At 38.8% G+C, this 26408-nt stretch overlaps 1 protein-coding gene across 1 annotated transcript in view; it reads right to left on the minus strand.

Moving 5' to 3' along the window:
* Positions 1–26408, minus strand: part of ADGRV1 (adhesion G protein-coupled receptor V1) — a gene marked incomplete at both ends in the record, with an annotated part of 526225 nt that overhangs the window by 85300 nt on the left and 414517 nt on the right. The window contains one exon of the mRNA XM_079702360.1: positions 2239–2396. Coding sequence (XP_079558486.1) covers positions 2239–2396 — 158 coding nt within the window. The remainder of the gene's footprint in view (positions 1–2238; positions 2397–26408) is intronic.

The raw sequence follows: 26408 nt of genomic DNA on the forward strand, positions 1-26408 counted from the left end.
ACTGGACTTTCTGGGCTTCCCTGGGGGTGCAGTGGTTGGGAGTCCGCCTGCCTATGCAGGGGACACGGGTTCGTGCCCCGGTCCAGGAGGATCCTGCATGCCGCGGAGCGGCTAGGCCCGTGAGCCATGGCCGCTGAGCCTGTGCTCCGCAGCGGGAGAGGCCACAACAGTGAGAGGCCCGCGTACTGCAAAAAAAAAAAAAAAAAAGAAAAAAAAGACTGGACTTTCTTCTGGGCAATGAGAGAGACTTTGAATGACTGTAAAGCTAGAGAGTGAGGGGAGCCACTTTGTTGAAGTATAGACATCTGAGAAAATGATACTGGAGAAGAACTAGAACTAGTGACCTATCAGGAAAACACTGTAAGAGTCCAAGTGAGATAATGACTATTAGATTGAGTGGGAATAGGGGAATCAGAACTGCCATAATTTTTTTTTATTTGAAAAGCTACAATAAAAGCAATGCTTCTCTTAATATTTCATTGCAAGAGAGGTTTCGCTAGTTGAGAAAGAAGTGTGCTAGGGCTTTTAGCATTATGTTCAATGCTTGAGGGCTGTTTTTCAGATAATCAGAGCATTGTTTATCTACTGTATTCATGATGGATCATATCCAAAAAGGCACAGGGGTGATTCAGGCATGAAAGGACTAACTTGTTAGGTTAGGCCCTTATGATGTTATCATTATTGAAAACATGCAAACATTGGCACTTTTACATAATATACAGAACAAAATAAATATGGTTATTTGGGGAAAGAAACAAACTTTTCCTTCAAAAGAGAATATGCATTTTAATAAAATGAATCTCAAGTTGAATAAAAGCATAGCTTCTAGATAAATTCTATATCCCGTGAAAAAAGTGGATTTCTACATTGAATATTGCTTTTTTAACTGAAGAATCTAAGATTAATCATAACCTTAAATAATATTTCTGCCCACATAATAACTGCATGCTAAATGAGAGAGAAGAGGGAAGAGTTGGCTAGATACAACTATCTACAAACTACCCCACAGACTAATATAAAAGAGTCCCTTCTTTTTACACAACAAGGAAAATCTTTTTGCATCTTCCCTGACACAGTTTAGGAACTAGAGGCTTTTCTTATATTAGAATGAATCCTTTTATTAGCCTATAAATGACAATATCTATAGAGTCTCTAATAATGTATTAGACATTATTATATTATGTATTCTAGGGACTTCATATATGGTATCTTGCTTAAACTCTGAAAAGCACTTAAAAAGTGAAGAACTTCTCCATTCATTTGGCTTTAGATTTGTAAAAGCTTAGAAAAGACTAGTCTTACTCTTGGCCCAAGCCGGATTCCCCCACCCCCAGCTCATTAGATTCTCCCTAATATCACTCAAACCATTTTAGAGTGAGTTTTCTGTATGTAGGTGTTTGGTTATTGTTCCTTAAAACAATTCCTAAGAGATGCTAATCTAAACAGAAAAAGAAACACATCATAAAAACCTGTGTTAAGTATGATTCAAAGGGAAAAAATGAGCTGTAGTGAGAGCCAATTTGAGCTGGAAAGACTGTACTCTTAAGTAACCAGACATGTGTAGCCACTTATGAAGCTGTCTGGTCACATATGTTTTTAAACATTTGTCAGCACAGTCAGAACTCCACATGCAAAATACAGCACTCCCAAGCATTATGGAGGTTTGTGAAGAAGTCTCAGAATCTGAACGAAATGAACAGATTTCACAGGTTGAACACAGGTTGTTACTGCTTGAGTTGAAGAACACTTGGGGAAGCAGCTCCCAAAGGCTGTGAGTCATTTACTTGAATATTAATATCTTAGGGACAAAACTGGCATCGGAATAAAACCTGCAGAGCCCTGAAGAAAGAGAGATGTCAGGAAGTCTCAAGGAGCGGGAGAAATTGGAGAACTATAATTTAACTTATGGCTTCAGAGCTGAAAGCTGAGTCGAACCTCACTCCTTTTTTTTTTTTTTTTTTTTTTTTTGCGGTACGCAAGCCTCTCACTGTTGTGGCCTCTCCCGTTGCGGAGCCGCGCAGGCTCAGTGGCCATGGTTCACGGGCCCAACTGCTCCGCGGCATGTGGGATCTTCCCAGACCGGGGCACGAACCCGTGTCCCCTGCATCGACAGGCGGACTCTCAACCACTGCGCCACCAGGGAAGCCCTCACTCCTTTTCTTGATAAAGAATATTCAGTGACCTTTTCCCTCCATTAAAAGTCCCCATCTTAAAATACAAATACAGTTTCTTTCAAACCTGCAGCATTTGTTCTTCCTCTGAAGACATCATCATATGCTTTCCACTGTGGCTTCACCTGGTAGGCATGGATGAACACCACAAATACTACCACGAGGCACATTAACGGAACAAGAGCTGCACTGAACAGAGCTGCATAGATGTTTGGGATGAAACACCTGGAAGAGACAAGAGAAGAGATAACTCAGCTTCAACACAAACATTTCTAAATGCACCATGCATTACATCACTGCTTTGTACTAGCTCTTTGTATCTAAATGTTGGCAAAAGCAACTTTCTGGCTTGCCAAATTGGAGCTCTGTTTGAGTAGAGGCTACATGACTAAATCTAACCCACTGCTTCACAAAGTAGGTTCCATGGAACATGCATATCCTGAGGTGCTCAGAAAACTTCAAAAAAGGTTACGGCCAAACAAATTTCAGAAACGCCTACTTGCTTTTCCAGCTCTGTCTTCTTCGTCTAATGAGACCACGGTTTCACTAGGGACCACATGAGGGAAGGTATTGTTTTCTTTTATCTTTTTTAACTTTTTTATTGAAGTATAGTTGTTGTACAATATTATGTAAGTTACAGGTGTACGATACAGTGATTCACAATTTTTAAAGATTATACTCCATTTATAGTTGTTATAAAATATTGGCTATATTCCCTGTGTTGTACAATATTCTCTTGTAGCTTACGTTATACCGAAGAGTATAACCTCTTAGTTCCTACCTCTTTTATACCTAATAGTTCTACCCCTATATTTCCTTTCCCTTTTCCCTCTCCCCACTGGTAACCACTAGTTTGAAGAAGGTATTGTTTAAAGGCTAATTTGAGGGTTCCCAGGGCTCAACTCTGTAATTTCCACAATTTTGTTCTCTGCTTGAATGACAGTTTTGTCATTCCTAAGCTGTACATTTCCCTAGAGCCATTCATTCTCTTGAAAATGATGACAATTTTCCATTTAGAAGCTATACTGCATAACTGTATCTATTATTACTGGAGTTTATTTAGATCAATGAGGTTTAATGTAAACTTAATATTATTTATATATTTCGGTAATACTGAAATTCCACGGAAAATGGTCTTAGAGATGTAATTGGAAGATTTTACTCACGGGTTATAAAAATCATCTTGTTCATATAAAATCTTTCACAAAAAAATCTCAAAATGGAGGACTGTTAAATAGGTTCTCAGTATCTAAAATTGTGCTTCTGAGGTATTCTTATAGAGGACATACCTCCTACAACTTAAAATGGCAATAATACTTTATAAGAAATCTTAATAGTAGAGAATGTCTCTTGTGAAATATTTTCCCCAACTTCTCCATTTTTTTTTTTTTTTTTTTGCAGTACGCGGGCCTCTTACGGCTGTGGCCTCTCCTGCCGTGGAGCACAGGCTCCGGATGCGCAGGCTCAGCGGCCATGGCTCACGGGCCCAGCCACTCCGTGGCACGTGGGATCTTCCCGGACCGGGGCACGAACCCGTGTCCCCCGCATCGGCAGGCGGACTCTCAACCACTGCGCCACCAGGGAAGCCCCTCCATTTTTTAATACATAATATCTGCAAACCTAGACTGCAGTATAGCCAAAAATAATGGATGCTGATAACTCAAGGAAAAAAATATAACTTATTAAGAAGAAAACCTCAAAGTCCAAACTATAGGTAATCAGGGGAAACACCCATTCTTGCAACTTGGGAAATCAGTCCCTTTGATTTTATGTTTAAAAAGAGATACGTTATTAAAGACTTTACTCAGATATTATTTCTAATTAATATGATCTGCTAAATGTATTCCTCAAATAAACAAGACACATTTCAAGAGATATTTCAACACACATTCTGCATCTGCAAAGAGATGTCAGGATGATGAATTTTCTGGCTTTTAGAATTTAATTTGGACAGCATAAAGCCTGAATCCTTCCCTGTACACTCATTTGTATGCCATAAGACCCCCATCTTCCAGGTAAAAGGCATGTGATTAAATAAAACAGGCAAACGTTAATGGCTTTGATCTTGAATATATTTCTGCACTAAAAATAGGGGTCATGTTGGCTACTTGTTTTTATGTACATTGGCTTTAAATGATTTCTTACTGTTTTCACCTGAATTATGGATTCACTGCCACAGGCTGGCTTAAAGCAGCTTAGATAAACACAGACACTGACAAAGGAAGTCACATGGGCTTCAGTGTTTTATTTTTTATCTTGAAAAATGTCATCACAAGTCCATGTCAGGCTGTAAAATGGGGAAAATTACCGAATCTACTGTGAGCTGTTTTAGGATAATAAACATTTTGTACACAGTGTTATGGCGTATAGGTTTGGCTCTCCACCATCTACACTTGCCGGTGGCTGGCCATGTTTGGTTCTCACCTCTCTATCTGAAGTGCTTTCCTGAAAACTTTCCTTTATTTTAGAGGAAAACATTTGCAAGGAGGACTTCAATGAATGCTGTGCAATCCTGGTCAAAAAATCAATTGGGCAAAGTGGACCTCTGGGAGGTTAGAAATAACCAGTCACGTGTGCAGTGGCTTTGGGAAGAGGGGGAGAATTCCCAAAGTGTCACAGCTCTTCACAATCTCATTTGCAATTCTCCCTGTTTGTACAGTGACTTGGCCATGTTGGGCCATTCTTCCAGAGAAAGGGGCAGGAAAATTATCGAATCCTGAAGCAACCCTTTTCCCCTCTGTTTCTTCAGAGCCCTACAAATCATGGCCTCTCATTAGCATCGGGCTGGTGAGAGTGCCCTAAGTTTGTCCTCCACCTGGTCAGCATGGGGCCAGATCATGAATGAGGAGGGCTTGGGCCCCCAGCGCGCCTGCCCTGTTTGCAGCCCCTCCTGCCTTCCTCTCCTGCTCAGGTACTACAGTCCGGCAGGGGCTTCCCTCGCCCACTCCTGTCCAGCTGTGACTCCATCCCAGTCTCCCTCCAACAAACTCTCTGCCTTGTGTACTATCTCTCTTAGGGATTAGGGGGTCAGACAACTCTCCTGCAACAAACACTAACAATTGCAAATGAGACAGGGCTGAAAGGGTAACCCACAAGCGCAGGCCGCAGTCAGGGTCCCTACTCATGTGACTTGGGCCACGGAATGCTGGTGGAGCTGGCTATGTCATTCTACATTCTATCTTATATACTAACACTTCCTTGTTTTAAATACTCATTGAACTTTTCCTTTAAAGCTAATACGTATTCTAAGTTTCTGATCAATCTTTTCTGAATGGAATTTCTACTGATGTAGAATAAAACTTGCGACATACATTTAAAAGTTCCCAAGATAAATGAACTATACCCTACCCTTAAAGAAAAAAAAAAGCCTCACTAACCAGAATTTTCTTTAGTCCAACTGACTAAGATGTACAGTACATCCAGGTAGTCTGAAGATTAGATCACATGAAAGTGATGTGGGGAGTTAGGAAACTGAATATCATGTTCAAAACAGTTTCTGAAGTAAGGCTGGGAACAAATTCTTGGAAAAACAATGTAATGTAAGAAACAAGCAGACTGAATACTATGCATACACAGGGCTGTGGAAGCAGCTGATTAACCTGCTGGCAACTATTGCTTCAAGGACAGCTGTGGCAGTTACCAGAAAATGAGACAAAGGCCATGTGGATTTGCTTTCTTAAAAAGGGCGAGGAAAGTTGTTCCTTGTAATTACTAGCTCAACCAGCTTCAAAGCATTCTGGTGACCCTTCTCTCTTTTGGTGTTAAATATTCTTTTGGGTTCTTGTAATCACATGACTAACTTTTGCTGTTCCCTTTTAAAGTTTCATGGGTAAATTTTCTTTCTTATTATAACCCTCAGACACTCCTACTTTATTTCAAAATCTTGCCAGGACTTCATCTTTTTCTCTATTTTAAGCCAGATGAAATGAGTAGATGTTGTTTCACTATCTTCAGTTTTTCCTCTTCAAGTCTACCCTGGAGCATTCACAATGCCTTATGTCACTTTCTCATTTATTTTATTTTTTTAAAAAAATATTTATTTATTTATTTATTTATTTTGGCTGCATTGAGTCTTCATTGCTGTGCCTATGCTTTCTCTAGTTGTGGCAAGCAGGGGCTACTCTTTGCTGCGGTGTGAGGGCTTCTCATGGCGGTGGCTTCTCTTGTAGCGGAGCATGGGCTCTAGGCATGCAGGCTTCAGTAGTTGTGGTGCACAGGCTCAGTAGTTGTGGCTTGCGGGCTCTAGAGTGCAGGCTCAGTAGCTGTGGTGCATGGTCTTAGTTGCCCCATGGCATGTGGGATCTTCCTGGACCAGGGCTCAAACCCGTGTCCCTTGCATTGGCAGGCAGATTCTTAACCACTGTGCCACCAGGGAAGCCCCTCACTTTCTCATTTAGTAAGATTATTATTACCCCCTCACCCCACCCCGCCCAGGTAGCTCTTTATATTTATTGAAGTGTTTCTACTTGTATTACCCAACTTGATTAAAAAAAATTATGTGGGTGGTATAAGGTATTTCAATTTTTTTTATTCTTGTATGAAATCAGCATAAGGAGGGGCTCAGAAGCAAAGAGTCCAGGAGAGACAAAAGCTTCACTTACAACTGCTAAAAATATTGGAAGAGATGCTGGGAACTCCCTGTACGTGAAACTGTAATTTGAGTCCATTTAAATTATATTTTAGAGAACAAGTTGACCCTGGCGCACTGGAGGACATGAAGCAATCCAGGCAGCTGACATGTGCATTACATCTGGGTTACATAGGTAATGAAAAAGGAACTAGAATAATAGATGTTTGTTTCTAAGGTCTTTATAAGTACTTCTCCTCAACAAGACAATGATAATAGTTATGACTCATAGGCTCATGTGCCAACCTCCCCCAGGACGGGAGATTTCTTTAATGATGGAACCTATGTCACAGTTACATTTGCCGCTCCAACCAGCTTTTTCTTTTCCACATGGAAACTCATGGTGATGCCCTACTTTATATGGGAAAAAAAGAGATGGTCTGTCAGTTTTATTCCAGAAATTTTAAAATGTATGATGAATCAAGAATTGTCCACTTATTGCAAACTGAGTTCTACTTTGTGTAGAAAGTACAATACATCAATGTACTGGCCCTATTAGTTGAAGAATACAGATGTTATTCATTATGTGGATGCTTATAAATAATATCTAAGCCAATACTTAAGAGTTCAATATTCCTTTCCTTGCCCACTCAATTTACTTTCTTTCCAAAGATGATGTTATTATCTAACACACACTTTTAGTTCACCTGTGAATTTATGTATGTTTGTATGTATGTATGCATGTATTTCTGTGTATATGTGTGCATTTCCTGTCACATCCAAAATAACTGGAGAGGTTTAGAGAGAGCCCTTTAAGCACATTCATTTTTTTCTCAGGAATAAATTTATGAAGACATTGGAGTGAAGAGAAAATAACTGCTTAACGAGCTGCAAGTTAGGAAAATAAACTCTTCTAGAAGTCCTTCTGTTGTACTGCATACAACTGAATTCTAAAATTCATTTTCCTTTAAACTCTAAACAAGAACAATATTAAGACTAAATTGCAGAGAAGCCCTACAAAGTGAAATTTCATATTAGGATAATGTATGGACTTAGAGAAGGAGAGGAAGAGCAAAGTATTTTCTTAAACTGAATTAGCTAGTAATGAAAACAATCTTAAATATTACTACTACTGTTTCTACTTCTTCTACCACTACTAACAGTATTAGCAGTGATCATTTACTATGTGCCAGGCATGAAACTCAATCCTTACATGTATAATCACACATAAATATCACAACAGTCCCCTTAGCCTCATTGTACGTATGGAAAAATGACACAAAGTATATGAGGTCAAATGCTATAGCATAAATAGGCTCATTCTGCTACCCCTACAATTCTAAAATTATTTCACAATTCTAGCAAAGACATATTAGAGTTAGTAGGACAGTGTTTCCTTGAGGACTTGGACTGTAATTTTTAAAATATTTCTCCTAGTCCTTTGCATAATCAGACCCTTAAGAAATGTTTATTTATTTCACTGATTTTTAGCAGTCTTTGAAACCACTCACTTCTTAAAAAAGTAGGCATAGAAAATCCTGTATTTCCTGTGTGCTTAGTTTAATCAAAACCCAAGCAACATTTGTATCAGGTATGGTGCTGGACACTGAAGGGCAGATGAAGATGCCTAAGGCACAGTCCTTCCCATCAAGGAGATCATAGTTACAATAAGTCAATCTAATCTTCTATTCAAAGCATTGTTAATTCATCAGCATCATCAACACTACCTGGGAGTTTGCTATAAATGCAGAATCTCACACTCCATGACAGAGCTCCTGATACTACATTTTAACAAGATCCCCTCGTGTTTCATGTGCACATTGAAAAGTTGGAGAAGCACTCTTCTAGCGCACTCCTGAGGCATAAAGTAGCTTAAAGTAATTAACAAAATTAGCTAATCTTTACATCTATTTGGCAGTGAAGCCAAGTATCACCCCAAAAGGAGAATCAGGCCCAGAGATTTTGCAGCACATGGTGGTCACAGCAGCCTGAAGAACCAGAGAGAGAAAAGCAGCAGGAAGCAAAAGGGATAGAGAAGCAGAGATCCATCATATTTAGAAGCCTGGCAATTAGCTTCTGTCACATTTAGAAGCCTGGGATTAGCAACCTGAACATTCTGGTTACAGAAAAGGAGAGAGAGAGAGAGCGAATAAAGTGAGAGAGGACACAAGCGATCTGCAGACCGGTGGAACAAAACAAGAAGGGGAGTGCTGGGCTGTGACAGGTGTGGATGGGAGGTAAATAATCCGCTGCATCTAAACAACCCTTGAAGGAATAAGGGTTCTGTTAGTTGTGGGCACAATAGACATGTTCCATAACTGCTGACACTGCTCAAGGGTTCTGGAAGAGCCTGTGTTCCATATACCTCTGTCCTCACACCCCACCCACAGATCACCCAAATACAGGTGACTAGCTCTGAGATGGATACCTGACCCAAAGACAGCCATTCTTCTGGCTTGCCCCTGATTTATAACTTGGTGACTCTGCTCTAAACGTTGAGCTGAGCCAATCAGTTTTTTGCTCTTGAGAATTTCACATGGATAATTGCCAATTAGTGGTGGGCACTAGAACCATTCGAAGTTCAGGGCAAACAGCCATTTTGGAGTAAACACACAATGAATATAGAGTATAAATGGATAGAAAAATGGCAGGGGGAGGCGAGGGTTGGGAGGGGCACTGAGATGTTCACCACGACAAGAAGTGAGACTCTGTGGTCCCTGAGAGATGAAGAGTGTGGTCTGGTCTTCAGCATTTTAATTCCAGGTCCTCTGAGGTCCAACTACACCTCATTTCCTGCCGATATCACTGCCATGCCTACCAGTTTTAGAGCTCAAATCTACTCCATGGTTAGCATTGCTATCTACTTCTATGCATTGACAAGTGATTAAAGAATCAGTCTCACCTTTTAGTATTTAAAATGTATCGACATGCTTATATTACTTGAAAAGATTGAGCTAAGAAAAATGTGGACATATCCAAGCAATATTGTTTCATCTACTTCAAAAGGAGCAGATATTCTGATTCACTGAATATTAAACTGCCTAAAATTTTGAAGTAGTCAGATATACTACATACACTAAAATGCAGCCTTGTACTGTACATAATTAGCTCATTAAAAACTTAAAGTATTAACAGCATAGAAAGAATTGATAAAAAAGAGTCTTAAAACTCATGGTACCCCCCAATGACCTTTTCTTTTTGTTCTTTTTCCAAGAAACTCAAGTCTGAGCAGTCTGTCCCCTTAACAACTTGATAATACTGTTGAAATCGGTCCAGTGGACAGTGCTTGTCGACTGCGCTCCAGGTAGGTTCCAGTGAATCAAGCCCCTTCAGAATTTAATCAGAATAAGGTCTGACTCGTTACTTTTTGCATGTACTAATGCTCTATGTCCTCATAAAACAAAACTGATAGGTACTGGAAAATGTCATTGCCCTAGAGCATTCAAAGGTGTCCTCCTTAACCTCTTGCTTACCAAGCCTCTGAATGGATGGCTAAAAAGTTTTTTTCTGACTAATCCTATCCCATTCTTGTATCTGAAAAGGTGATAGAGGTGACCATGGGAATACAAGATTAAAGTCCAAGAAATATTTATCTTTTTGCACCCCCTATCTTCATTCACAATTGCAATTACGGACAACGATACTCAGAAAATACTCATTAACTGTAGTATCATAGACCAGCTCTAATAACCACCCAGTATGAACATATTAAGGGTGTGTAGATACCTTAAAACACATCTTTGATGTGCTAACCCATTACTCTGAAGACCAACATCCTTAAATATTTGTTCAGTAAAAAATTCAGCACATCAGATTGAACTGGACAGTGAGGAAAGCAGATTCAGGTGAGATAATCCCTCATCCCACAGGCAGGATGAAGTACCCATACTTTCTGATCTTAGATTGACGTTGGAGATACAATTTTTTATTGTTTGTGCTTTGAATCTGTGATTTCAATAAACTCAAAACATTTAGGGATAGTTTAGAAGAAGTTAGGGGCTATGTTTCATGAGAGCATAAATATCCTCTTCTTTTCCTGATTAAGACTCTATAGACTTTGGAGTACTTCTCCCTCCACAGTCTTAGAACACACTTGTAGTGTTTCATTTAGAGCCCATGGAAATTATGAGAAAGGTAGAAGTGCATGTCTATGCTTACAAAAGTGTCACTGTGGCCACTGTATTAATGATATAGGTGTTTCAAGTGGCAAAAAATCCTGAGAGCAATGGTACTCATTTTTCAAAAGGGCAGAATCACTTGGTAGAAGGATAATCTAACTTTTAATCGACTATATACTACTGAACAGTAGCCACATTACACTGTCCGGAAGATTAGGCCCACATATTTCTCTGGCTTTATGTGAAAGTTGCAGATACTCCAAGAAAAAGTGCCTAGAGCATTCCCTGTAGGAGTGAATGCTCAGTCATACCCACATCTTGTATCATTTATACTCACATTAACATTTATAACACATTGCAATAAGTAATGTTCCTAAATATTGACTTAAAATCACTAAGAAATTGTTAATTGAAGTTAGTCATACCCTGTTTAAAATACACTATACACTTCCTTGTGCTTTCTGTAAAATTTTAATCCTGGAAACAACAGTGTTAACTTTTAACTATTGAGAGAACAGGATAATGTTAAGTAGATGAGGTGATAATGTCAATTATTTCAAGGTCATTATGTCAAGTTGTAGAAAACATAGTTATGTCTCAACTCCAATACTCACTCTGTTGCTGAGTTCAATTCAATCTGATGTGCTGAATTTTTTATTGAACAAATATTTAAGGATGTTGGTCTTCTGAGTAATGGGTTAGCACATCAAAGATGTGTTTTAAGATATCTAAACACCCTTAATATGTTCATACTGGGTGGTTGTTACAGCTGGTCTATGATACTACAATTAATGGATATTTATTGAGTATTTTTATACCTCCTGCACTGTCACAGTTACAGCTGGAAACTTAGCAAATGTAAAAGGCATAACTTCTTCCCTGAAGGGTCTTGGAGCAAGAGAAGTACAATGTAAAAATGAGAGAACATTATAAAATCCCATAATACACTGCCAACATGTGAGGGATATCTAACAAATGTTTAAATGGTTAAGAAATACAGGCCAAAATATCTGGGGGAAAGGAGATAGAATTTATGGATTAATTTCAGAAAAGGAAAGTAAAACGGAAGCAAATGGAGGCCAAAATGCTGTCCACTCTAAGGGGAATCCCCAGCTTTGATGGGAAATGACACATTTCACTTTCCTTGAAGTTTTGAAATCTTAAGGATTAGATCATACAGATGTAGAAGCAACGTTTGAAAGTCCGAAGTTGGAAAGTCTTACACTAGATACCAGATACATAGATATAAAATGATTTCCTTTATGATTTATGTAGAGAATTTTCTCAAAAGAAAATGATGTTGCTATTGACAATTTATGTGCAGGAAGAAGGACAGAGGAGGAAAAAGTCTCTTACTGGATCAGGATAATACTGCCTACAAAAAAAAGAGTGTACCGTTAAGAATGAAGACTCTGGAAGCAGACTGTCTGGAGTCAATCCTAGGTATACCTTTTACTGACTCTGTGATCTGGGCCAGTATTGAGCTTCTCTATACCTCAGTTTCCTAAAAAATAAAATGGAGTGAACAACAGCATCTGCCTCATAAGAGCGGAGTGAGAACTGAATGTAAAGCTCTTGGATGGGAGCCTGGAACACTGTAGGTGCTCAATAAAGATATTTATGATGATTATATATATATATATATCATCTATTACTAAGCCCCAAATCCTCTTATGTCTATACAAGACTTAACCTGTATTTGAATAAAAATAATTTGTACTGTTCTTTTTTTAGTACAGAGGGAAGTGTGAACATCTAGCACCTTTTTTATCTGTTAGAGAAAAGTGCTGAATAGTGCGAGTTTAACGATAGAAAAGTCTTTAAACTGGGGTAGTCAGGGAAGACTTCATGGAAGAGGTGGGATTTGATAATCAGCTTTTTCCCTCTGGAATTCCTTGCCAATCAGCAGATACTTAGTGTGATTTAGTCATGCAAATAAGATGATCTGCCTTTGTCCACAGAGGCTCTGCAAGAGGGGAAAGAGGAAAACTTTCCCCTTGCAGCTTTTCCACATGACTCATCTGTGTTTCTGCAAAACCAGTTGTTAAAACTTGGTTTCAACTTGAAAAGTCAAGAATTATGGGTCGGTCATTCAAAAAGAGGTAGGTAACCCTCAAGGAAGTCCAACATAACATTATTGCACTGCCACAGGCTGACAAACAGGCCTGGTCCAGAAATGTCAGCAGCAGGAGACAGAGCTGGGTTCAGGGGCTTCTCTAGGCATTTGAACAGATGGTTTCTTACCTGCTGTCCTCTAAGGAGAAGGCAAACAGTTCTGGAGGGAAAAGGCCAATTAGCTGATGGTTTTCTAGAAGAGGGAGAGTTTCAAGCCACTGGGAAGCCCACAGTCTGGATGGGGTGACTGCTGAAGGACTCCCAATGTTGACTATAGGAAAGCAAGGCATTGTGAATGTCCCATCAACCTGACCCGTCCACCAGAAAGATAACTGTACCTCCTCCTTTCACGAAGGCATTTTTTCTTCATAGAATCTTAAAACTAGAAGAAATAATAAAGGTCATTCCACCCTCCCTCTAGCTGTATGGGTGAAGAACCCAAGAACCAAGGACTTCTGAGGCCTGCCCAGAACCTGACTATCTAAACTCCTAAGTCGGTGTTCCAAATGAGGGTCCAAAGCATAAGTCAGACTCAAGAAAAATAACCCCAATGTTTTCAGGGGCCATATTCTGCAAATAATCTAAAAATTCCTTTTTTAGGAAGTGTCCCCAGTGTTTTATTTTACCTTGCATATGAATTCCCAGGGGCTAGGGGACTACTAAATAAATCATAGAATGAAACAATAAACATGCATATTTCTGAATATAATACTCAATAGTAGTGACCCAAGCAGCTTAGACCTTACTTATCCCTCTCATGGAAGTTTTTAATGACACCACATATTAAGTTTTTGCAACATATAAATATTCATACAAAAGAATAAATATCATTTAGAGATATAGCAAAGATAGGAAAAAAGGCCAGTGAATCCAAAGATATGAAGAAAGGGCAGTGAATGGCACTCTGTCATTCATAAGCTCCTCTCCCACTGAGGAACTTCCCACCCTCCAAAAAACATTGGCTTCAGTTGAATTAATACTTTATCCTAAGGAATTTATTTTTGACAACAGGATGTTCCTGTTATTTTCAAGTCCTGTAATTTCAACAACAGGATTTCAGGGCAGTGAAATGAAATGGGAACAGCAGAGTAATATTAACTTCTGAGCATAATCATGAATGTATGAGAAAAACCCAAATAGCCCAAAACCTGTCTTAAAAAAATTAAGGCTATCTCCTTCATGAATTTTCTGAATTTCTTTTAATTAGAAAATATCATGATCTAACATGCAGTAAAGATTTTTTTTTTGGCTAAAATTCTTAACTTTTTCATTGTAGCCAGACTTCTTAAATGTAGATCTGGGCCAGCTAAAGTCTTGAAAAACTTCCCTTTATGATGGTATACTAGTGTATTCTCTTCTTTATTTCTTATTCTCTCTTTCTTCAAATGAAAGTTCCATGTGCCACAAAATGGAAATAATTTTTAAAACATGCTGAAAATGCAAGAGTGTGATATACATGCTGTCTGGGAGGGTATCATGTACTTTTATGATAAAATCTTACCAAATGTCAAGACTGTTCTTGACCAAATGTCACGGCCTATTACTCAGGTGTGTGGCGAGAGGAGTCAGGAGATATTATCTCCTCTAAATCAAACACTTGCTTGAAGATTCTGCTGCCTGTTATCACTAAAAACAGAGACTAATCTAACCGGCTTTGATTATGGGTGAAAATGCATCAAAACCCACTACTGTCTGGGACATTCTAAATGGAAGACAGGAAGAATATGATAATTTCACAAAACAGGGAGTGAGAAAGTGAAGTGCTTACAGATGTGGACTCTGAATCAGATGGGCCTGGCTTTGAACCTCGGCTGCTACTTAATAGCTGTGTGACTATGGGCAAGTGAAGTTACCTCTCTGAGCTTCAGTATCCTTGTTTATAAAATATGAATAAAATCTATTTTTTTCATAAATGTGTTATAAGAATTAAATTAGATTAACTTGCTTAAAGTGCTTAGCACAATGCCTAGCATGTGGTAAAGACTCAATAAAGGACAGCCGTTACCATTCACTTTAGCACGTGAATTGGTTAAATTACTTTGCTGAAACACTGTAATGTGAACTTGTGAATAGAAATTATATGTGGCCTTTAACTGTATTCAGATTGTTTCATGTATTTGGTTAATATCACTGACTTTTTTTGTCATAGCAAGCTTATCCACAAAGTCATCATCACCTATAGCCCAAGGTCCAACACCATTTCTCAGAAGAGCAAGCATTTCCTTTAACACCCATAGCAGTGACTTGAATCAAAAAATTAAAAATAGTACTACCATATAACCCAGCAAGAATTCCACTTCTGGGTATTTATCCCAAGAAAATGAAAACAGTAATTCAAAAAGATATATGCAACCCAAAGTTCATTGAAGCATTATTTACAATAGCTAAGATATGGAAGCAACCTAAGTATCCATCGACAGATGAATGGATAAAGAAGATGTGGTGTATATACACACACACACATACACATACAATGGAATATTACTCAACTATAAAGAAGAAATCTTGCCATTTATGACAACATGAATGGACCCAGAGGGTATTATGTTAAGAAATAAGTCAGACAGAGAAAGACAAATACCATATGATTTCACTTATATAGGGAATCTAAAAAACAAAACAAATGAACAAACATAATAAAACAGAAACAGACTCATAGAGACAAAGAACAGCTGGTAGTTGCCAGGCACAGGGAGTGGCTGGGTGAAGTAGGGGAAGGGGATTAAATGGGGCAAACTTTGGTTATAAAATATCAATAAATAAGTCACAAGGATGCAATGTACAGCATAGGAAATATAGGCAATAGTATTGTAATAACTTTGTATGGTAGCAGATGGTTATTAGATTTATTGTGATCATTTTGTAATGTATAAAAATATTGAGTTACTACGCAGTATTCCTGAAACTAATATATAGTGTAAGTTAATTATAAAAAAATTAAACAAAAAAATGTTAAGGGGGCTTCCCTGGTGGCGCAGTGGTTGAGAATCCGCCTGCTGATGCAGGGGACACGGGTTCATGCCCCGGCCCGGGAAGATCCCACATGCCGTGGAGCGGCTGGGCCCGTGAGCCATGGCCGCTGAGCCTGCGCGTCCGGAGCCTGTGCTCCGCAATGCGAGAGGCCACAACAGTGAGAGGCCCGCGTACCACACACACCAAAAAAAAAAAAAAAAAAAAAAGTTAAGGCTCTGGGTCAATATTTAGTCATTTGAAAGCTAAGACAGACATGCAATCTTTAAAAAATATATGTTTAAATCTTCAATTGGTACTGCTGAGGTAACCCAAAATTGTTTGCACTAAATCCTAGGTTTAAAACCACAGAAAGGTCAGGTGTGATGAAGTCTTCATGTTGGGATGTAGATTGCCTAACTGCTTAGGGATGTGTTTCCCTATGGTTGCTGTTTTGAAGGGTAAAGGAACACATGCCATCACAGTGGTCTCCTTTGTTATGACTAAGCTGTTATTTTCACAGCTATGTTACTGTCCTTGGAAGACATTTTCTTTGGCAGCTGAGGCAGCTTTGTAAATAAGCTGCCTATCATGTTATTTCAATACCTGGGTAATAGTAAATAGCATTCTCAGGGTGTTTTTTTCCCCTACTTTCCTCCTCAGCAAAGAGGTACTGGACCCTCTTTATGCTTCTTTATTATTCCTATAAAATACGAAAGTTTAACTAATGTCCCTAAAAGTGTTTTAAGTAGTTTATAAAGACATATAATCTACATAATATAAAATAAAAATGAGAGAAACGAGGCAAATAAAAAATAAACTAAGACTGCATCAGGAGTGGGGTATCAAAGTACTATTTGCTAAAAATGAGCTATACATTCATTCCAGTGTGCTTTTTCCAGCAGATGTTTCAGAGGCATGCACACATGCGTGCGCGTGCATGCACACACACACACACACACAGTAGTTCAAGAGAAGTACAACTCTTTCCAATATGAGAGCAACATGGTTACTGTGTCATACAATGGTCAATGTTCTTGCTACATGTTACAATGTTCATGTTACATGACTACTATTCATTCATTCAACATACACCTACTAAGCAAAAACTATGTGCATTCTATTTGCCATGCTATTCATCAGTGATGAATAATACATGCCTCTTGACCTGGAGAAGATCAGAGTCTATCGTGGAGGAAGGCTCGTGCCAAATTTTATTGCAACGTGTTAAATATGATAGCACAGCCACCTGGAGGGTGGCGGGAGCTCAAAGGAAGGCGTGAGCTATTGTGTGCAAGGGGAGTTGAATGGTGAAATCATATTTGCCAAGAAAGAAAAGAGACGAGAATTGAGAAGAACATTTGTTACTTAAGTCACCTGATAGGAAAATGATTTGGACAGTCTTGGGAGAGCCATACTCCCTTTCCCGGACAATGGCAAAGAAAAGGCAATGCTCAAAAACTTCTCAGCTTTGTTTCCTGTTGCTTCAGGAATCATCTGTGCTCTTAAAAAGGAAGCATGGTCTGAGATTTTCAGGAAGATAACATAATTATGATTAATCTTTGTTCCTCTGGGGCTATAAAACTTTCAAGGCCAAGGATTTGTGTATAGACCCTGATTTGGGCATATGCAGTGACCAAAATTAATAACTATATAGAATTAAAACAGAGGCTTGATTGGTCCAAAGATACAAGAACTGTGTATTTTACTAATTTTAGAAAAAAGGCCCAGAGTAAAAGAGAGACATGTCATTTCACAACCCCTCCAATACAGTTTGTGTGAAGGATAATTATGGAAGAAAGTTCAAGAGAACTGCCATATAAGAATTTCAAAAGAAGCCCAGACAATCCAGAAATCACAGCAGCCTCAGGAAGGAAGCAGTTACTGAACCAATGCTCTCTTCTTAGGACCTTTCAACCCAATGGACATGACAAGATGTGATCCATAAGATCAAAGCTGAGTGGAGGGGGCTTGGGAAGTGGAGTAGGGGTATAATTCACCACCCCTTGAAAAATTCCACTTGTGTTAGCTGAAAACTAATCCAAACTTAACAACTGAAGAATGTACTAATATTGGATAAAAAGTAGCAAACTGAAGAACATGGAAGAAGCAATATTTCTGGAGGGAGAAGAGGCCTTTGATACTGCTTTCCCCCCCTCCATATCTTTTCAAGGTAAATTTGTCCTTGATTGCTAAATAAAAATTTTTCCTAAACTATAACTGGAATCTGACATAGACATCTTTAACAAGTCACAAGATATTTAAAATGCTAGGTCTAAAAGCTAGACTCTCCTGATAGCCTAAAAGAAGTGTCACCATCAGCATGTAAAGCATCTATCTTGTAAAGAAATATGGCAGAGCTTCTCCTGTATGTCAATGCTTTTAACAAAAACAGAGTATAAAATACTACAGTCCATCTAATAAATGCAATTACTATGCAATTTTGAAAAGTTAGATTCTAAGATGCATCTTTTTGAGGAGAAAGGATCAAGAAAATAAAGAGGCTATCAGCCTATCACACATGCAAATATCAGATGTCTTATGCTTTGTAACTCTTTTTTTTTTTTTTGCGGTACACGGGCCTCTCACTGTTGTGGCCTCTCCCGTTGCGGAGCACAGGCTCCGGACGCGCAGGCTCGGCAGCCATGGCTCACAGGCCCAGCCGCTCCGCGGCATGTGGGATCTTCCCAGACCGGGGCACTCCCCTGCATTGGCAGGTGGACTCTTAACCACTGCCCCACCAGGGAAGCCCTAACTCCCTTTCTTTAATCCTTGTAAAATCTCACTGCAGAGGTCCTGGTGTTAATATTTGCATTTGCTTAGAGTTCTAAGTGGAGCACTATCTCTAGCCTTCTTTGATATTAATTAAAAAAAAAAGAAAAGCAAAGCCAACAAGTTGGTTCAGTAGTTTAAGTGTCATCTTTATCAAATGAACAGTGCCAAGACACCAGTCAAATAAAGATCATGAGTAGTTCTGTCTATGGTTTGGTAAAATGTTTAGGATATTATTTCATCTTTTATAAGAAAGAAGCTTGTATAAGCCAAACATAAAGCAAATTGCTAATGAAAATCATAATGAGCTTCTCATCATTATAAAAAATTCATTCACTATAAAAATGAGGATGCTGAATATAATTTTCAGAAGTCAAATTTATTTAAAACACGCATTTAATCAGTATCAATATTTAAGGGTTGACGTTCATACACTTAAAAGTCAGGTTTGGCATTTCTGGGTGTGATATGAGTCCTTTCAGGGTTTTTGGATTCCATCTCCTCCTGTATTAGGTACTTTTGCACACAACCTTTAGTTTAATCCTCATGACAAATCCATAAGACTAGCAGTGTTTTCTCCATTCTTTTCATTTAGTGAGTACTTACTGAGCACCTATTAAATTCCAGAGACTGTTCAAGGCTCCAGGACTAGAGCAGTGAATAACCACAACAAAAAGTCCTTGCCCTTCTGGAGCTTACTTTCTAGTGGATACTGCTTTTTCTTAATTCTTTGTAATCAACCTTGTCCTGAGCTAAGTTATTAGAAAGAAATTAAAAAGTAAAAACTTCCTCTTAGACCACAACTGGAATCTGACATGGATACCTGAGAGAAAGAAAATATGAAAAAAACTCATTCAAATAAATAAATAGATACTACATCTGATGGTGATAATGCCATGATGGAAAATAAAATAGGATAAGGTCACTAGGAAGTTCTGGGAATTACTAATACTACATGAAAGAGTCAGAGAGATATATCTCAACTGAGATATGAGATTTTTCTATAAACAAATCAGTGAACTGAATGTCTCTTTCAAACAACAGGAAAAGATAGTAATATTCCAGTATTATTACCAACATGTTGTTGTCCTGAACAAATTAATGCTAAGTCTTGAAATGGCAGAATATCACCCAATGAACACCTTACTCTACTGGAAAAAAATCCTATCAATCACTTTATTTCTAAAACATAAAGATCCTCATTGTCACCATATGTACCCAAATGGGTATGGTTAATTATTTTTCTAATTCTTTATCAGGAGGATCTGGAGGAGGACATCTGGAATTCTCCCTGACAGGCCAGCACGTGACCCATGTCAGTAAAATAGTTGCACTGACTATCTGATAAGTCTACAGATTTATATGAGGCATTTCAAGATCTCATACACTGTATTGTTTTTCTCACTTACAGTCAGTTTATATCTTTTGCCTAAAGCATTCTCCCTTCAAAAATAATCAAAAGACACAGGTGATTCGAACCTTAAATTTGCCTGAGGGTGACATTTTTTCTATCTTATTAGAATCCAATTCATTTGATTATAGTCATCCCTTAAGTCTCAGTATTTGCCTAAGCACAAGCTATCCAGTAAATACTTTGAATAATAGTATTTGTTACAAGTCTGCATTAATACATAGGGCAACAAGTGTCCATGTGGCCATTTGATGTACTATGCATGTATTTACCTAGTTATTTAATTTAGTTCATTTTGGAGTAACTGTGATTATTTTGTGCTTTAGAGAATTCTGATAGAAAGATCCATATATCTATAGAAATGTACTCTAATGTAAATATCCTTTTAACACAAAATCTTCATTTATTGTGTCATCAAATATTTGTTGAGCACCTACTATACATATATATATATATATATACACCAGACACCATTCTAGACTCAAGGGATATATAACATTATACAAAAATCCTTACTGAAATTACATTCTTTTTGAAGAAACAAAGAGTTAGAAAGATGAGATAAATATAATATATAATATTGGGTGGTGATCAAAGCTATAATAAAATAAAGTAGCGAATAGAGATAGAGTGAAAAAGATGGTCAGGAAAGGCTTCCCTGAGGCTTGATAGTTGAAGTGAAAGAGCATGCCATAGGAGGCTTCCCTGGTGGTGCAGTGGTTAAAAATCTGCCTATCAATGCAGGGGACATGGGTTCGACCCCTGCTCTGGGAAGATCCCACATGCTGTGGAGCAAGGAAGCCCATGCACCACTACTACTGAGCCTGCGCTCTAGAGCCCGTGAGACACAACTACTGAAGCCCGCGCTCCTAGAGCCCATGCACTGCAATAAGAGAAGCCACCACAATGAGAAGCCCACGCACGGCAACGAAGAGTAGCCCCCGCTCGCTGCAACTAGAGAAAGCCCACGTGCGGCAACGAAAACCCAATGCAGCCAAAAATAAATAATACATTAAAAAAATGTTAAAAAAAAAAGAGCATGCCATGGGAGTATCTGAACGAAGAACATTCCAGACAGAAGGAAAATCAAGTGCAAAGGTTTTGAGACAGGAATAGCTGTAAAAATATGTAACGCCTAAGTGTTATTTACTAAATGCTAGGCACTCTTCTCAGTAGTAGAAGGGTAGAATGAGTGGAATAACATTTAATCCTTAAGAGGTAGTACTAGTATTATCATCTCCATTCTACAAATGGGGGAATCAAGAAGGCACAGAGAGGTTAAATAACTTGTTCCAGGTTAACTCTAAGAGGAGGCAGAATCAGAGTCTGAACCCAAGCAGTTGGTCTACCTCCAGAGTCCCTTCTCTAACCACTGCACCACATTCCTTCTCTCAACAAGGGGGCTCTGGGGGTTGGGCACTGAGTGAAGTCTCCTTAAAAAGTTGTAGCAAGAACTTCCAGAGCTTCAAAGAGTATTGCTATCAAGATGTAAGATACTGGCTTTAATTAAAAAATTAAGATTTATCAGCTTGAACCAACATAATACTTAATATAACTATATCTGGAATAGAAATTCCTCTAAAAGAATAATGAACACAGATGGAATTCTGTCCAGGTTAGGGACAACTCTACTGTATTAGAGTCAAAAACACTCCATAGACTTACTTCTTTGATTACATCTGAAATAATGAAGCAGAGATGAAACTTCGGTGCTTCCTCTCAAAAGAGTTACATCTGCTTTTCCCAGATGGTGAACAGGAAATTGCAGATAAACATTGGACTGTGGATAAAGCAACCATAGAAAGCTCAGCCTGTTGCTGAGCACACATTAATAAAAATGCTTGGGGGTTACTATTGGCTCAAACTATAGCTTGTTTGTTCTCTTGGGAAGGAAAAAAAAAAAGCCAGAAATCAAGTTTTAAGGATCTCAATAAAGAGTTGGAACGAAACAGTGAATGCTTTCAGCACTAGGAATCCCATGTAAAAAAAAAAAAATCAGGCTGCCTTCTAGGGTGCCTCCCATTTATGGATGTACAAGCAAAAGTTTATTAAAGCCCCGACATACATAACTTTAGAAATGCATAAAGGAAACAGGAAAGAGATTGTTTGCTAATGTGTAGGGTATTATTTTTTAAAGTCTGCTGTATTTTCTAATGCTGACATTTTATTCAGATTAAATTATCCTGATTTAATAGATAGCTTTTTGCAGTATGATTGGCTAAAAACCAAAATGCATCATGCTGAAAAAGCGTTACATTTGCTTTAATGTCCAAGGTGGTAGACGTGTCTTGTTAAGTCCAAATGGACAGCTCTGGCCCAGCTGTGAATGAAATAAAACAGTTTTCTTTGTGGCTGTAAGAAAGGTGTTATTTTTTAATATACCAACTGTACTGTGATGCTTAATATAACCCATTATCACTTACGGTGGCTCCCAACAGCATGATTATTGGATACTTTATTATTCAAAATAAAAGCGATTGTCTGTAGCAAAGCACAATCTTTTCATAATGCATTAACTACTCAACTGATTTCAGAAAAGTTTAGGTAGAGCTTGGGGAGATCTTTGAACTGAATGAGCATGTCTTCCTGGGCCAGTGGTGTAGATTAATCAGATTGAAGGTAAATCGGTAAAACTGACTAAGAACCTCAAGTTTAAATGCAGTTAAATAACTTCCTCATTTCTTTATCCTTAAAACTACCTTCTAATGGAGACCTAATTTTAAATACACAATTCTCAGGACTTCCTTGGTGGTCCAGTGGTTAAGACTCTGTACTTCTACTGCAAGAGGCGTGGGTTCAATCCCTGGCCCGGGAACTAAGATCCCACATGCTGCTTGGTGTGCGCCCCCCACCCCCAGAAAAAAAAAGAACCACAATTCTCAAATCTAAGATGTTCCTTATGTATAAAGAGAAAGGAAAACATATTAAGCCTGTATTTATTTGCACGTGTGGAATTTGTTTTCAGAGCATCGCGAAAAAGAAAATTACAAATCAATCTCATGATGGTATTAAGGTAGGGATTATATTAACCAATTGGAATGAATCTTTCAATTAAGAAAGAGCCTGTGAAAACTTTCCTCTGACTTCAGGAAATTTTCGTATTTTAAGCAGGTTCTAGTCCAGGTTCTGCCGTAAAGAGGTTATTTCACATTGGGCAATCATTTAACATAGTTAGGCCTCAATCTCATCACTTAAATAATGAGATGATTATAGGAGAGGTTAGGTAGAAGATGGGCCTTCAGTTTCTTTCCGTAACCCAAATTCTATCACTCAATTCCATTTTAACCTGAATTCAATATTAAATCTATTTATAAAGGTGCTATGAACATGTGCTTTTTATTTAGTATAATTTATGATATTAATAAGTGCCATCTTTCATAATTATTGTTAAAATGAACTCTTAGTTGATGACAATAATAGAGGGAGACTATGGACCAGAGGATCCAAAATTGCAAATAATTAGAAATTATATCGTTTCACATTGTCATTAATCTTTTACTTGGATTAACAGCATATCCTGCTTCTATTCACTGAAAACACAGTAGCTAGAAAATTGGCAGTCTAGGCATCTGTTGTGCATGATGACAACACCAGCATAAATATAATATTTATTTGGCAGATGCACAAAACAGATTCCATACACAGATAATTAAGAATTGAGTGTATTATACAAATTAGCATCAACACACATTTACTCAGCAAATATTTTAGGGTCTGTTATGCTCCAGCCCCTGAGATGCAAATTTGCAAAACACATGATTCCTGCCCTCATGAAGCCTATATTCATCTAACTCTTCACTCTGACTCTGAACAGCACAGGGTCCTCACCAGTCAAACATATAAGAAGGAATGCTATTTTAAAAGATTTCAGAAAGGCTTCTGATTCATTCCAATGCTTTATTAACTCTTAGCTTTCTCTATCTCAAATCCAAATGTTTCATGCTTCTTTTTTTTTTTTTCGGTACGCGGGCCTCTCACTGTTGTGGTCTCTCCCGTTGCGGAGCACAGGCTCCGGATGCGCAGGCTCAGCGGCCATGGCTCACGGGCCCAGCCGCGGAGCACGAACCCGTATCCCCTGCATCAGCAGGCGGACCCTCAACCACTGCGCCACCAGGGAGGCCCTTTTTTTTTTTTTTTTTTTTAAAGAAGATGTTGGGGGTAGGAGTTAATTAATTAATTAATTAATTATTGCTGTGTTGGGTCTTCGTTTCTGCGCAAGGGCTTTCTCTAGTTGTGGCAAGCGGGGGCCACTCTTCATCGCGGTGCGCGGGCCTCTCACTATCACGGCCTCTCCTGCTGTGGAGCACAGGCTCCGGATGCGCAGGCTCAGCAGTTGTGGCTCACGGGCTCAGCCGCTCCGCGGCATGTGGGATCCTCCCAGACCAGGGCTTGAACCCGTGTCCCATGCATTAGCAGGCAGACTCTAAACCACTGCGCCACTAGGGAAGCCCCATGCTTCTTCTCAAACTTCTTGTATTTTTTTTTTTATCTTGAGTACAGATGCATTTTTTTCTGAATTAAAACTATATATATATAAAAGTATTCAACTTCTCTTTTACTGCTGCAATACTTTTACATATTTTATCTATCTCAAAAGGCTTTGTTTTGCATAGACAAAGCACTACATTCATATTATTGATTTTTAAATTTCATTTTCTACCCACCACACATCTTTGTAAAACTCTTCTGAATCTTTTCCAATTTGTTTTCAGTCAATTTTTTTAGTTGAAGAGTACCAGTTTAGATACAAGCATCTCAGTTAAGGGTAGTAAAATAGTAAAACTAAATAATCATTCCCATATTCTATACACAGTTTGTCTTTTTTTAAAAATAAATTTATTTATTTATTTTTGGCTGCGTTGGGTCTTCGTTGCTGCGCGCAGGCTTTCTCTTGTTGCGGAGCACAGGCTCTAGGTGTCTGGGCTTCAGTAGTTGTGGGTTGTGGGCTCTGGAGCACAGACTCAGTAGTTGTGGCACTTGGGCTTAGTTGCTCCGCGACATGTGGGATTGATCCTGGACCATGGATCGAACCCATGTCCCCTGCATTGGCAGGTGGATTCTTAACCACTGCACCATCAGGGAAGTCCTATACATAGTTTTTATTCATCCTTGTACTTTCTTGACTTTAAAACTTTGGCACCTACTGATTCACAAGCAACACAATATAGTCTTTTCATCTTTTTATTTATATTATCGCATAATTACCTCCTCTTCATCTTACATTTATATACTTGGTTTTAACCTTTCAGGTGTGTAACTCTGCTTTTGCCCTTATTGAAATCATTCAGTGATGCTTCAGCACGTTTTCCTATTTTCCTACCTGAAATGACATCTATTGTTCGTTAGTTTGCATGCCCATCCATCACCTCTTCCCCATGTTCTGGGATCACATCCCCCATTCTGTGGAGAGGAGATTACATATAACACTGGTTAAGCTGATCAAGGCAAACAGGTGACTTCAGTTGGACAGTAAGTGCTTCATCCTTTGGCCACACTGATTGGTTCAGAGATGGGTATATGACTCAAATGGTCTTCCCTGTTTTCATGGTGGGTAAACAATACAGTTTTCCATTGGGAAACCAGAAGGACCACATAGGCTAGGAGCTGCCAGTGGCCTCTCTTCCTGCCTCATGGAGAAAGCCTGCCAATAATGAAAGTAACAAAGGAATCTAGAGGTGAGTCATGGAGTGAAACAGAACCCTGATGACTTCTTCTGTATTCATAGCTGCTGAATCCTACTCTGCTCTGAAGGATTTTACATACATGTGCTATATGTTTTCTTATGCTACTTTGAGTTGGATTTTTGTCAATTACGTTTTAAATACTCCAAGAATATGCTTCTAGGAGTTCCTAAATGCTAAGAAATAATTTACACATTGTGAACATCAGGCTCAATACATATTTGATATAGTTGCATATCTACTATATATTCAGTATGTCTGAGCAGTAAGACAATATGAGAAAAGGACATAAGCCTCAGAATTAACATGCTGGGAATTTAGGGAGTATTAATGATGGCATTATACCCTAATTTTTTTTTTTTTTCTTTTTTTACAGCACACGGGCCTCTCACCGCTGTGGCCTCTCCCATTGCGGAGCACAGGCCCCGGACGCGCAGGCTCAGCGGCCATGGCTCACGGGCCCAGCCGCTCCGCGGCATGTGGGATCCTCCCGGACCGGGGCACGAACCCGTGTCCCCTGCATCGGCAGGCGGACTCCCAACCACTGCGCCACCAGGGAAGCCCCTTAATTTTAATTGTAGGAGTTTGGAAGGGATCATACTGGTGGGAAAATTTGAGGCATTA

The sequence above is a fragment of the Hyperoodon ampullatus genome, assembly GCF_949752795.1.
Source record: "Hyperoodon ampullatus genome assembly, chromosome: 4".
Lineage (NCBI taxonomy): Eukaryota > Metazoa > Chordata > Mammalia > Artiodactyla > Ziphiidae > Hyperoodon > Hyperoodon ampullatus.